This window comes from Nipponia nippon, unplaced genomic scaffold (genome assembly GCF_047370975.1).
Source record: "Nipponia nippon isolate SJK-2023a ecotype South Korea unplaced genomic scaffold, ASM4737097v1 scaffold_12, whole genome shotgun sequence".
Lineage (NCBI taxonomy): Eukaryota > Metazoa > Chordata > Aves > Pelecaniformes > Threskiornithidae > Nipponia > Nipponia nippon.
The window spans coordinates 9656523-9670391 of record NW_028262313.1 but is presented as its reverse complement, the minus strand read 5'-3'; the positions used below and the strand labels follow the sequence as shown (position 1 = coordinate 9670391).

The 13869-nt window shown below is 40.3% G+C and overlaps 1 protein-coding gene across 3 annotated transcripts in view; it reads left to right on the top strand.

The window, feature by feature from the left end:
- AFF2 (ALF transcription elongation factor 2) overlaps positions 1-13869 on the top strand; it is a 346574-nt gene that overhangs the window by 244870 nt on the left and 87835 nt on the right. For all 3 annotated transcript variants that reach the window (XM_087748704.1, XM_087748703.1, XM_087748702.1), the window contains exon 8: positions 8540-8591. In XM_087748704.1, the coding sequence (XP_087604830.1) occupies positions 8540-8591 (52 nt within the window). The remainder of the gene's footprint in view (positions 1-8539; positions 8592-13869) is intronic.

The following is a 13869-nucleotide window of genomic DNA, read 5'->3' as shown; positions in this document are numbered from 1 at the left end:
CTGCTTTTTGTTGCAATGGTACATCATTCTCAGGCCTTGCCAAACAGAGAGGTATGTTGTACTGAGGAGTCATCGGACGGTGAGGGAGACACGCTGTAATAGAGGTTGCACTTTTCTAGACAGAAGGCATAAACAGTGGTATTAGTGGTACTGAGACAAAAATATCAACTCACCAGCTTGAAACAAAAAGACACTGCTTTTTCTGACTTCTTAAACTGCTGTTAAAATATTTTGACCCAATTCTGCTCCCATTCTATTGGAAGTGTTCTTTGGGAGCAGGATTGGACCTCAATATGAATGTGAAGTTATTAGACGTGCTACAGTATTATTCATGCTAAACATACAAACTTCCATCTACGCTTATAATATACAGATAAAATTTGGCAGTAGATTTCTCCCTCCTCCCAAAGTTCTTGTCTCAGCTTTAATGAAAAACAAAATGCCTGTCAACAGAGCAGTAGTTATAATGCACTTAGTATCAACTTAATATTTTAGTTGCCTTGAAGAGCTTTTTATACATAGAGATTAATGGATGGCTAGATAAAGAAATTCTTCTACTGAAAGAATTAATTTTGCTTAATCCTTTTGAAATTAAGAGATGATACGGAGAGATGAGTAATGAAGTGCACTCTGTGATTGTGAGGTACCTAATAGATAACCACAGGGGTTACTTCTCTCTCGCCAGCTGTAATTACACTAATTACTGATATGGTGCCAGGAACACTAAGGCAGGCTGAGTGTGACAACACAAAATGGAGTGTTTCTTAGCAAACCATCTTTCTCCATCAGCTGGGCCAGAGGGAGGCTGACCGTGTTACGAGGCTAATGCGTGCCTTCTCCTGCGGGAGGGGAGAGACCAGGTACCGCTGTTGCTCACAGGCTTTTTTGCCTGTGAAGACACAAAACTTGACTTCAGTTCTTTCTGAGGGGAGGCAATTTCAGGCCAGAGGCTGAGGACCTGATCTATCCTTAAGCAAATTAGTCCTATTCAGGCCACTGAAACTACTCAAATGAGTAGAAATTACTCCTGTGAGTAAGAGTTGGCCAGACTGACCTCAGCATTGAGAAGAATGTAATGAAAGAAAATGGTGCATGAGGAGAAGGAAAAATTAATAAACTATATTTAAGTATGTATAAAATTCCTGGACAAGTGGCCCTGACTGTTAAGGTAAATGGTGCTTGTAAATTCCATTTAATCTTCTGAGATTTTCTTTTACCGTAACTCTTACAATATCTCAGAGGAAATATTTTAAAGATGACTTGCACATTTCAGCAAAAGAATGAATATCAGGTTTCAAGATTTATCGATGGGATGTTTTAAAACAAAAGATCTTCTTTTTTCCTTTGGAATTACTCTGCCATTTATTTTCATTTCCCCAGGTTTTTTGTCCACTCTATTATAAACTTCTCTGGGGAAATCTGTTGTTAGAAGTTTTCACACACATAGGCCCCCTTCTTCCCCCTTGATAAATGATAAAATTTTCCTCCAGTGTGTGCAACACATTCTTGAAATACATCTGAATTCTATTATACAGTTTGTCATTTGCATGATACCTTTTGAGTTACCGCTCTCAGAGAAGTCTTATATACTACAGAGAAATGCACTAGGAAAATGAAAAACAAGTTCTGTATTAAGTCCATTGGGTAAAGTGGCATAGATTGTGTTGCACTGATGGCCTTACTTCATGAAAGTTCAGGGGTAGGAAAGGTTGCGTCTCAGTGCTAGTTGCTAGTCGCATGGACAGTGTTCCCTCCTCATAGGTATGGCTGCAAACGAGAGTGTGACAAGGGCTTCGTAGCTCAGGATGGCAATTTACTACTTTTTTCACTTCAAAGACATTTATTTGATTCCTGCCTGTTCTGGATTTAAGTCTTATTAAGTATCACAAGTGAAATTTGCTGTAACAGTCTAAGCTCTCTCTTCAATATCGAACAGAATAACTAGTTGTAGCACATGCTACTCCAATCTAAATCACACAAACCTCCATTTAATATTGTCCTTTTGTGTCAGTGGAAGGTTGAAGCAGGAGGGAACTCTTTCCTTGGAGAGCACCCACATCGTCCGTATGCTTCCCGTACCAGCCGCTGCTTCTCCTTATCAGCGCTTTTCTCTGTCTTTTGTGTCACTAGGCACGGTTTCATCCTCGCCTTTTCAGCCAAATTTAAGCAATACATCCTGCCCCACTAATGGGACAGAAGCGTGGTTTGCCCATTGAGGTTGCAAGGACAATGTAACAGATTTACAAAAACAGATGGGCTAAGTATTTTGAAAAGCAGGAATCTTACAAATATATTCCCATTTTACCAGAGACAAACCTGGCAAGAAAAGAATGGCATGTCTGTATGTCTGCTTAGCGCCATTGCCTGTCCTCCTTCCTGCAGAAGCAACACTTGTGTCTGTTGTGATATGACCCAGATGGGATACGCGTTTTGTACAAATGTGGTTTGACATGAGCAAGTTAATTTTCTGGGCAGCTCAGGATTAGGGAATTGCCCAGTATTCTCTTCGCTGTCTGCTTTCAACCCCCTCTTCCCTTTTCTCCATCCTTTTTATTCCCACAAGGCTTTTTTTTACATCTGAGTGGAGCTCCAGTGCAGTGGTGAACTGACCCCAGAGCAAGTTAGAAGTGCAGAACCTGGATCCTATTTAGGCTGCCTTTTAAGCGCCTCCTCCGTGATGAAGCTGTCTCACCGAACCTCTAACATCTTATCTTACTATAAACACAGCGTACTCCCATCATAGCCCTACACAACCAGAGCAGGAAGAAATGCATTCTCGGAAGTTCACTGGCAATCCAGACCTTATTCACTTGGAAAAAGCATTTAAATACATTATATATGAAAGCAAAAAGAGGATGTTGAGCTGTGAAAATACTCCTTTAAGAAGTTCAATGTCTTCTATAAAAATATCTGAAATTGAGTTATATCATGATAGTCCTTTTTCAGGAAGGATATTATCTCACATCTTCTAATCAAATCCTCACTTGCACGTTCACAGGATCCCAAACCAGCAGGTCTGGCGTGCACAAAACACCTGCTGAACTCAACAGTAGGGATGGGCTCCAAGTCCCATTTCAGTGTGCCTGCAGCTGAGCTTGGTGACACCCCAGTAAGTTGAGGTTCTGCTGCCTTTGCTCCTCCCGAAACTGATGGGTGGGAAAACCTATTTCAGTGACCCCAAAAGTCTCATCAAGTCCTAGATCATCTTGCTTTGCAGCTTTGTCCTCTCACTATTCATGGCTTCTCTGAAGCAGTTAAAAAAAACGTGCTTAGACTTATATTTTAACCGAGTAACTCATGCTGTAACAACTGTTTGGAGTGGCTAGAGGGACTCCGTGACTCATTCATGCTGAACATGGAGAGAAAAAAAGTATAAAACAGTCTGTCCCACTGAGAAACAGAAGGCATGATGGGACTTGCATAATCTTTTGACATTGTCTGTTAAGAGAACAGATACAGAAGGGTTTCTGATTATGTTTAAACTGGTTTATTATCATGGCATTTTTTTTATGATATTTTTGGAAAATGCATGAAGAGTCTAAGAGAGAAGATAAAAATTTAGCTTTCTATGCCAAAATAATAATAAACTGTTATAAAAATAGCTCATTTTGATTTTGGTCCATCTTATCATCTTCTGAGACCCAGTACAAGTTGAAGGCTCCGAAAAATAATATTTTGTTGCTGCTATTTCTAGTGCAACTTTTACAAAACTCATCCTAATAAAGCCCTCATTCAGCCATTTGTGTAGTTAAATTTGTAATGTAGGAACAATCTGCTTTGGGAGCCGATTCATCCCTGGAGGAGGTGGGTATTGTAGTCAGTCAATGAGATTGCCCCTACTTACACCATAGATAAATGTGTTGCTTTGTCCCGACGTTTCTGCTTTGCAATAATTTCTGATTCCAAATTATAAACCTCTGAAAATTGTAGATTATAATAAATGTGCTGACACAACTTCAACTGTTACAGTAAATGGCATTGCTCTAATAATGAAATAAAAAATCCTACTTAATCCCACTCCTTCCCTAAAGTGGTGTTTTGCATTAGCTATGGATGAAAAGACAAACAAGTACATGTATATTCAATAACAATGTCAGCTGGGTCAGAGAAGAATAGGAAATAAAATGAATTCATAACACCTCTGGAGATAGCTTTCTGATACAAGCAGTTTTCTCTTTGATTTGCCCTCATTGACAGTATTCATTGTAACTTTAACAAATCCACCAAGTCGGCCTTTATTTAATAGCTGACCTGATCTTCATAACAAATATACTCTCTAATCTCCAGTCTGGGTGTTTCTGAGGTTAACAATTACATAGAGCAGAATAGATCACATGCGTATTTACAGGGATCTCTCATTTGAGAGGGCCTAATTTCACGATCAAACCATCCCGACAGTGTTTGAGAGAGCTGAAGGTACAGAGCTCTTCTGTCTCAGGGCTTTGAAGCCGAAATGGGTTACCTCTCTAGACATGATGGTGAAATAGTCACCTTGGATTAAGGCTGCTGGCAATCTCAAAAAGCCCTTATTGGGCTTTGAGTGTGATCAGATGCTACTTGCTTATAAATGAGAGTTAATCGAAACATTAAATGGTACAAGCTACTGTGACCTATGTCTTCAGAATATTAAGCACATTTTAAAATTGTGGAAGACCATCTAGTCCTCTGCTTTCTGTAAAATATTACCTCTTCCAACCAATATCCTCTGGGAGCAGGTTATTTGAACTCTTCAGCATTCTACTTTCATTTGCACATACTGTGTATTTTTAATTTATTCCCTCACTTCTCTGGCTACCATATATTTATTGTTGATACCATACTCAGTTTCTCTTTAATTATTCCATCTGCCAGGAGAGTGTGATGCATTTTAGAAGCTGTGTGGTTTAGTTGTTTAACCTTTGAGTTTTGTAACTGAACGGGATGACTTATTCTTCATTTAGCAGAACAGGCTAAGAAGAATTATATACTCCAAGTGATAAGCTTGGAGCTGCTAAAGAAATACCAAAATCCAATTTTTTTTCCTCTCTCTAGTCATCTAAACATCCATTAGTCTCTTGAAGGGAACTCATAAATCCTGCATATTTAGTTTATCTGAAACCAACTCTAACAGTTGTCCTTCCTACTAATCATGTTTTATATCCATTTTATATTTTTCAATATTCAATAAACATGTCTTGCTCTTACTGTACTTGTTAGAAAGTGTCTGCAGTATAGGCTGTGTGAGGACAGTTATTAATCAGCCGTTTCAGATGGCTGTTTGGTTAGTTTAGTAAGTGTATTCATTTCTCTTTTTTATGTTTTCTTCTTTGTTCTTTCCATTTATCCAATATGGAATTTCCTTTGTCCTTTTTGGTTTATTTCTGCCAGGATATGTCAAAAAGGAATTTAACCTGTAACAAATGAAAAAAAAGGGATAGCTGGAAAGAAAATAAAAACATCACCCTTTGGGCTTCGTACATGAAAAGATCCTTTGCATTATGTCCTCTTAGATCTGCATTAAAAAATAATAATAGAGCACATTATCTAGTAGTGCTGCTTTAAAGCAGTAGATAATTTACACATTAAAGTGAGATGTAGGTTTAAGAGTCGGAGTGTAGGATTGAATTACAGTTAAGAGTCAGAATGATATAGTCCTGTATGAAGATGGTCTCGGTTTCCTGCGGGTATTGTCCTTCTGGTGTGTAATGAGACTTGCAGATAACAGTCTGGGGCTGTGGATGGACCGAGGTACAGCGGTACGTTGAGAATAGCACAGCAAGTAATGACACTGGGGAAACAAATGAATGTCTCTGCTGGATAAACAACATTAAAAGTTCCTGTTCATCACCAAAGCCCAGGCCGCTAAAGATTAATATTTCTGGAAAAATTCTGTGATGGGTTTGCGTGGCAAGGTTTTGGTAGTGGCGGGGGCTACAGGGGTGGCTTCTGTGAGAAGATGCCAGAAGCTTCCCCTACGTCCAATAGAGCCAATGCCAACTGGATCCAAGATGGACCCGCCACTGGCCAAGGCTGAGCCCATCAGCAACGGTGGCAGCACCTCTGGGAAAACATATTTAAGAAGGGGAAAAAACTGCTGTGCAACAGCAATTGCAGCCGGAGAGAGGAGTGAGAATATGTGAGAGGAACAGCCCTGCAGGCACCAAGGTCAGTGAAGAAGGAGGGGGAGGAGGTGCTCCAGGTGCCGGAGCAGAGATTCCCCTGCAACCCCTGGTGAAGACCATGGTGAGGCAGGCTGTCCCCCTGCAGCCCATGGAGGTCCATGGTGGAGCAGATATCCACCTGCAGCCTGTGGAGGACCCCACGCCGGAGCAGAGGGATGCCCAAAGGAGGCTGTGACCCTGTGGGAAGGCCGCGCTGGAGCAGGCTCCTGGCAGGACCTGTGGACCCATGGAGAAAGAGGAGCCCAGGCTGGAGCAGGTTTGCTGGCAGGACTTGTGACCCCACAGGGCACCCATGCTGGAGCAGTCTGTTCCTGAAGGACTGCACCCCGTGGAAGGGACCCAGGCTGGAGCAGTTCGTGAAGAACTGCAGCCCATGGGAAAGATCCTTATTGGAGAAGTTTGTGGAGGACTGTCTCCTGTGGAAGGGACTCCACGCTGGAGCAGGGGAAGAGTGTGAGGAGGAAGGAGCGGCAGATGATGTGATGAACTGACCGCAACCCACATTCCCTGTCCCCCGGTGCCACTTGGGAAGAAAATAGGAAGTAAAGTTGAGCCCAGGAAGAAGGGAGGGGTGGGGGGAAGGTGTTTTAAGATTTGGGTTTATTTCTTATTATCCTGCTTTGATTCGATTGGTAATAATTTTATTTTTTTTTCCCCAAGTTAAGTCTGTTTTGCCTGTGACGGTAATTGCTGAGCGATCTTTCCCTGTCCTTATCTCAACCCATGAACCTTTCATCATATTTTCTCTCCCCTGTCCAGCTGAGGAGGGGAGTGATAGAGCGGCTTGGTGGGCACCTGGCATCCAGCCAGGGTCAACCCACCACAAATTCTTACTTTTAGAAGATTCTTTATCCATGCTACAGTCTTACTTTTATGGGTTCACATATTACAGGGAGGCATCTGCCATTTATCAAGACGTTAATGACTAGTAGTTATGTGTCCAGATACTTTGTAACCACTGAGCTGCCTGACAACAGAGGTCACCGAAAGACAGATGACTTACAAACCGGTTTTAAGATCCCCTTGCACTTTCTCTTTTTAAGAGCACCAGCAGGGCTTTGAACCTTCTGATATTTCCACATTGGGGTTATTGTCACCTCTTTAAAATTCCTTATACCAGGAGGCTTCCATGATTCACTGGTAGTCTTCAAACAAAAAAAACTTCCTAACAGAACATCCATTGATTGCTACAGTTATTTAAAGGCTGACAATAAAAAATCATAGACTTCAGTCTCCATCAAGGCAGAAAGGAAACAGTAATTGCAATTTGCGAGCCTCCTGCCGTGGGTAAAGGAGCCCAGGCTCGGAGAGAGGAAGCTCGGCAATTTCAGTGGCTGTCACAGCGGATCTGGGTGAGATGTGCCGATTCATTCGTACGTCATCCTGTGATAAGAGAATTTGTCAAGGTGAAAAGATGGGTGTGAGGTAGAAAAGTGCCCAAAGGAATATCAGCTCTGAGGAGGACCACCAGATAAAAGCATGAATATATGGGAAACTGTACAGGGGTGTATTTAGTCATGTCTCTCTAGGTAGACAGACCTCGAAAGAAGAGACCTTTCCTGCAAAGAGGTAACAGCAAATAATATGGTTTCTTACCCCACATGTTTTGCCATACCCAAGTCTTGAATTAAAAAAAAAGAAGTAATATGAGTCTTAATATAGTAATATGCATTACTCAACTCTTTCTTCTGCCAAAGGAAAGGAAGGAGGCATTGGGACAGCCACATCTTTTAGGAGTTTCCTTCCCCTTTAACCAAGGGCAGGGAGCAGTGATGTGAGATTTCCCTGTATTTAAAAAAAAAAATAAAAATGGGGATATGAATTAGCAGATTCCTAGCTTGGAAAATGCCTTTAGATACTAACAGCTGTGAGGTCCCATCAAACCTCAAACAAGCTCCTCCTCTTCTTGCTATTCTCCACTTTGCATTCTCAGTTTGATAAGGTGGGGATTGGTACCGGCCTCAGAGAAGATCAGTGATGCCCTAGATCAAGAATGAAACATAGAGGACTTTTTCTCAGTTTTTAACAGTTTCAGAGCTGAATTTCCCTCGCACCTTCTGATGTAGAAATACACATAGGTGTATATGGACTAATCACCATGAGACGATGTGCAAATAAAAGAGGACATGGAAGAGGAGCTGACTGCCAAACTTTATGGTGGATGAGTCTGAAAGTCATTCGTTCTTACCTAGCATCACACAGAAGGACTAATACATACATACATGGAGTATTCATCAGTTTACTTATCACAGATCTGATTTTGCTGTTGTTGAATTGAAACGGAGTTTTTCCTCTGACTTTGCTGAAGGGTAGATTCAGCCCATTGTATAAAGTTAATTCATTAAAAGTAATTCTGTATTGTCTCTCTTTTTTTTCAGAATGCTTGAGGATGATCTGAAACTCAGCAGTGATGAAGACGACAGTGAACAGGTAAATACATCTGATATAAGTGCATAGACCATATAATCTGAAAAAGTTGTTTCATTGGTTGAATGTGATTGCTTGTTGGTTTACTATATTTGCATCAAAACCATTTTGGGATGCTGCAGAATCCATTAGCTTAAATCTTGCTTGTGCATAGAACCTCTGTGGGAGGAAACTTTTTCTTAAATAAGAATGCGTTTTGTCAGTTTTGCTGAATTAACTTTGTGAAGTGGATTAAACTAAACCAAAACATGACTTACTAGCCTTGGAACAAGAGACCGCACATGGCATCACCCAGGAATAGCTGATGTGCTCTGAGTTTCTGTCCTCCATTGTACCAGACTAACTGTGGAACAGCCTCCACTTGTTTTGCAATCATTTTCTGACCTTTTTGGAAGTGGATGGAAAATGACAACATCAGACCACTATCACAACTGCAGAGTTGGTTTGCACTTTGCATTTCATTTGTACAATTGCACCCGAGAAGATTGGGTCACTAAGTTTTGTTCCAGTCAGTGAGTAAAGGGCTGGGAGTCCATAGTGAGTAACCCAGTGAGTCCCTTTTGTGAGAGGGAAAATCCTCAGTGGGTAGCTGTAAATCAGTACTGAAAGTCTCTCAGCCTGCTTGGGACATTGATGAAGAATCATTTTCAGAAAACTGGCTCATGTCATTCTCTATCCTTCCCACTTTATAAATATTTGTGGATAATGCTGGGAAATAAAGCTGGTGAAATTCATATTCTCTACAATCTTATCAGAAAAAAAAAGAGACCAGCTTAAATTCATCCTTCAAGTTACTTTATATATGCAATAGGTTCAAATGTGTAAACATCTGTAATAGAGAGGAAGGTAATGCTATAATTCAGCATAAGATCATCTGTTCAGCCTGGGAAATCTTAATTATAGGTCAATCTTTCTTTCTTATTTATTTTTAAACCACCTAAATGTTCTCCTTCAACCTATCTAATCCATCCTTTAGGGTCACGCCAGGAAAGATTTAACTTCTGGTGTCTGTTGACCCCGTAGTCATACAAGTCAGTATTTTTTAGCACCAAGATAGACTTGCGCTCTCATCTGAAGCCAAAGGATCAAAAGCCTGTACTTGTGCAATGCACTGTTGTACAAACACAGTGGCTTATGAAACCAACAGGTTTCCTGATCTGTTGGAACCTTGCCCAAATAGTCCTGTAAAATGATGTTGTGATACTGAGATGCCCAGAATATAGAAATGGAAATATATTATCAGGTAGGAGTTACTTTTGTTTTCCTACAGTAGTAGTTTTCTAGTGACTTAAGTAGAATTATTCCAAATTTACACAATTTACACTGCTAAGATGAAATCATGTATCATTGCTGAATGAAGAAGCAAATGCCTGGACCAGCATTTGCTGACATTAAACGAAAAGCCCTTGCTGACTTGAATAGGTATCATCTCTCTTGTTAATCCCAAGCAGGAAAGACATGGTTATGTCTACGCTCCACAGTGGAGTATTGATAGTTCTCAAAACATCATTGCTGCCATGTGGTACATGCGTGGCTCTTACCCAAAAGCAGCGTCATGCTCGTGAACCATGTCACACTGCTCCCACTTCAGGGGCTGCCGCCTGAGTCTTTGTGTGGTGGTGATGTGCCCGAGCTGTAGGAAGCCTCAGACTGCACCGAAACTCCATGTGACTTCCCAGGAATACCATTCACAGCGTAAGCTGCGGAGAGACAAGAGAGCACAATAAGGACCGTTCATGTAGTTTCTCAAAATTTTATAGTACATAGAAAATGTTTTTCCTTTTGGCAGCGTGAGCTTCATCTCACTCTAAGTGATTAGAATTGATTCAAATATCCTAAGCTCTCCCAAATAACTTCTTAAGAAACAGATTATGGTCTGAATATTTAGGGATTGCAAACATGAACCCTTCCAGTCACGCAAAACATAAATGAACTGTCTGGAGAGGAAGCACACTGAGCATATTTCTTAAATGCCCTGCACTTCAAGGGAAACCTTCACCTTTCCTATGTACCCCATGTATGCATGGTTGCATCTTTTATTTGTATTACAAATAGAAGGTTTAGACAAAATTACACACCTTATAGGAAAGAATCCCGCAGCTTTTTAGGTTTCCTGAATGAATTACCATATGTGTCCGTCCTTTAGATTTTTGTCACATGCTGCATTCCAGACTAAGGCCTTGCAAAGCTGAGCAGCATGGCTGTGCTGCATCACTCGCGCATTACCGGTGCCTTCACGCTTTAGCAGCTTCTGCCGTATCTCTTTAAAGAGAGAGGACTGGAGATGGAAAGAAAGGTTGATCTGGCCCACTGGTCAGACGCATAAACATCAACAAAGTAACTGCAATGGTTTTTCACTGCAAAATATTTTTTTCCAAAAAGCATATAAAATATTCATTCATGAAGGACAGATCAAGGCAATTACAGTATGTGAATTTTACAATGTTGAATGTTCAGCTGTGGAGCCCAAGGTTAGAAAAATACTTTTTTGGGTTTTTTTTAACATAAAGATTTTGTAGTCAAATGACCATCGTAATTCAGCTGTACACACGTGCACATTCTGACAGGGAGAGAAAAGAGTAAAGCTCTCAGCTCAAAACCATTCTAACAGTTTAAGCAACATTTCTGTAAGGAAATGGAATCATTTTCTTTACAATCTTTCTGATTTTTTTTTTGCTGTAGACTTGCAGCCAATGTGAAGTGTGAGCTGGCATTTACTCATTTTTATTAACAAAAACACAGTGTGTAAAAATCAAGTTTGTTATCTTTATCTCTACTCGTATTTCAAGGAAATTGAAATTCTTTGAGAACAGTCGTCGGTAGGGAGCCCTAGGATTTGTCCTTTGAAAATTGCTAGGCACCCTTCAATCTTTACATGGCAGAGGTGGTGGTGACACTGATCCATAAATGCACCTTCATCCCGACTTTTAGTGAACGTCTGTGGTATGTGGAGAGAGAGTTTGATCTATCAGCCTGTCTTCTGAGACTACCAGTAGTCCATTTGTCATGGTGGAAGATTGTTAGAAGGTTGTTTGCAAGAAACAAAGCTCTTCTGTCTTATTCTCTCACTCCTATGAACGAGCACACTTTTTTCTGATCTGTATTGCATTTACTTAGGGGTCTGGGGACCTCATGCTCTTTCAGGTGTTAAACATCTCCTTCCTTTTCTCCTCACTGCTGAGAAGAAAACCAACACACATGATAGCTCCGGTCAGTCATATAATTAAGAAGTTGAGCCTGATTTCTGGATACGATGAGAACTACCAGGTTGAAGTCAGTGGAAGGTATTTATTCTATAGATGGGATTAGCAGGGCTGTTACTGAATGTGCTGCCCACTTTTGGCATTCACTTTTCAAACAGGATTTTGAATAACTGGGAATTGTTTTTAAGAGTTATAAACATGATCTGGAGAACCATCCTTAATGTAAGTGTTAGGTCTTTTTTGGTTCAGCCAAAAAGAATTAAGGCACGCATGATGATGGCCTAGCAACCTGTCACCAAGAAAAGGATTCCTGAAAGGAGGCTATACACTTTAATTTCACCCCAGAGGGCTTAAGAGGCTTCAGCAAGTGAGAGCTGACTGGAAATCCAAACTACTAGTGCCAAACTGCTGCAAATTCAATGAAAACCTTGTGGTTTCCCTCTCCTTTTAGACTCCTGGCAGTTGTGGGTTTGATGTAGAAGTTATCAAGTGAATTTCTTTGGTCTGTGATGTGCAGGAGGTCCAACGAGATCTTCATTGCAGGTCCCTTCAGACTTCAGATCTGTAAAGCTTTGGACCGTATTGACCTTTGCAGTAGAGCATGAGGCAAGTTACAAGGCACTCCACTCCAGCTGCAAACTCCCGTCATCACTTTTTGGGCCTCGCTTGGAGAGACCGCAGTTATCGCCTATATCTAACACGTGTAAACACACCCCACAGTATCTTCAGTGTAGATACTTTGGAGCTGGCCATATGACACACGCTTTGTCCCATAGACAAAATGCTGATTCTTATGTCTTATTGCGGGTGATTTGGGATTAAAGACACACAGAAAACGACGGGTTAGATCTGGAATCAATTTTCATTTACAGCTGAGAAGCAGTTATTGATGCTGTGCTCACAGTTCAATAAAAGATCTAAAGATATAGACCTTGTGTTTCTCTTTCAATATAAGCAGCATAATCAGTCTCAAATGTTTTTACAAAGAAAATTGTATTGACAGTTTTATTGAAATTGCTGTCTTTAAAGTTTTAAGTTATCCACAATTTGACCTACTTGAATGGTTTTTAATATGCATACTGACCAACCCAATAGATTTTTATGTCACATATTTATAATACCAGGTACACATCTGTTTAATGTGTTATTTGAGAGATATTGTTACATTTAAGCATTGCCTGGATTGTAAACTCTTGTAGTATTGACACTGAGAGGAGCATTGGCATATGCATCAGTATTGCATTCGGAAGTCCTACTGCACAATATTTTTAGATTGGCTACGAGAGATACAGTCAAGGCAGATGACAGACATGTTATTAGCAAAACCATTAGATGACAAGGCATTTCAGAGATGCTAATGGTAGCACTCTTCTGTGAGGAAGGACTGAGCTTTTAGATGGCTCTATTACTCTGTTAAAAAAATAAATCAGAAATTAGGAAGAGTAGTGAAGATTTTTAATTAGTAGCTCGATTCAGCTAAAAGAGCTTAGATAAAACACAGGTTAGTATTTTTGTTCTTTAAAGCACCTCTGTGTATTTCAAATTGGCTTTGAGCTCAAAGGCATCCAAATGAGTTGTGCCTGGATACAGTATTTTAAGTAGCTGTAGTGTACCAAATTTTCTTTAACCAGCTCCTCTTTGTTCTTCTGCCTAAGGAATAGTCCTGTTAACCTTTGAAACGTGTACTTAATTTAAAGCACATTGCTAGCGTTCTGTGTGTTTTTGAACCAAAGAAACTTTGATACTAGTTACAGACCTGCTCCATTTTCAGTATTTTATGTATATAGTGTCTTTGGCAGAACAAATCAATAAGATGTTTTTCTTTTCTATTTTTTTCCTCCTTCCCTTAATGATTGCCACTTTATTGCCACTTCTCTGATAACCATACAAACAGAAGACATGCATATAATCCATGGCCCTGCTCTGTCGTTTGTAGTTTACACAAACATAATTCTTTTTTGCTAGGTTAGTATTAGGTAATTACATACAAAATGTTTGACTTTGTAGCTGAAGCTAAAAAGGTGATCGACCATAGGCTGAGCTTTGAATTCTTGTAATGCATACTGACCTTTCAAAGC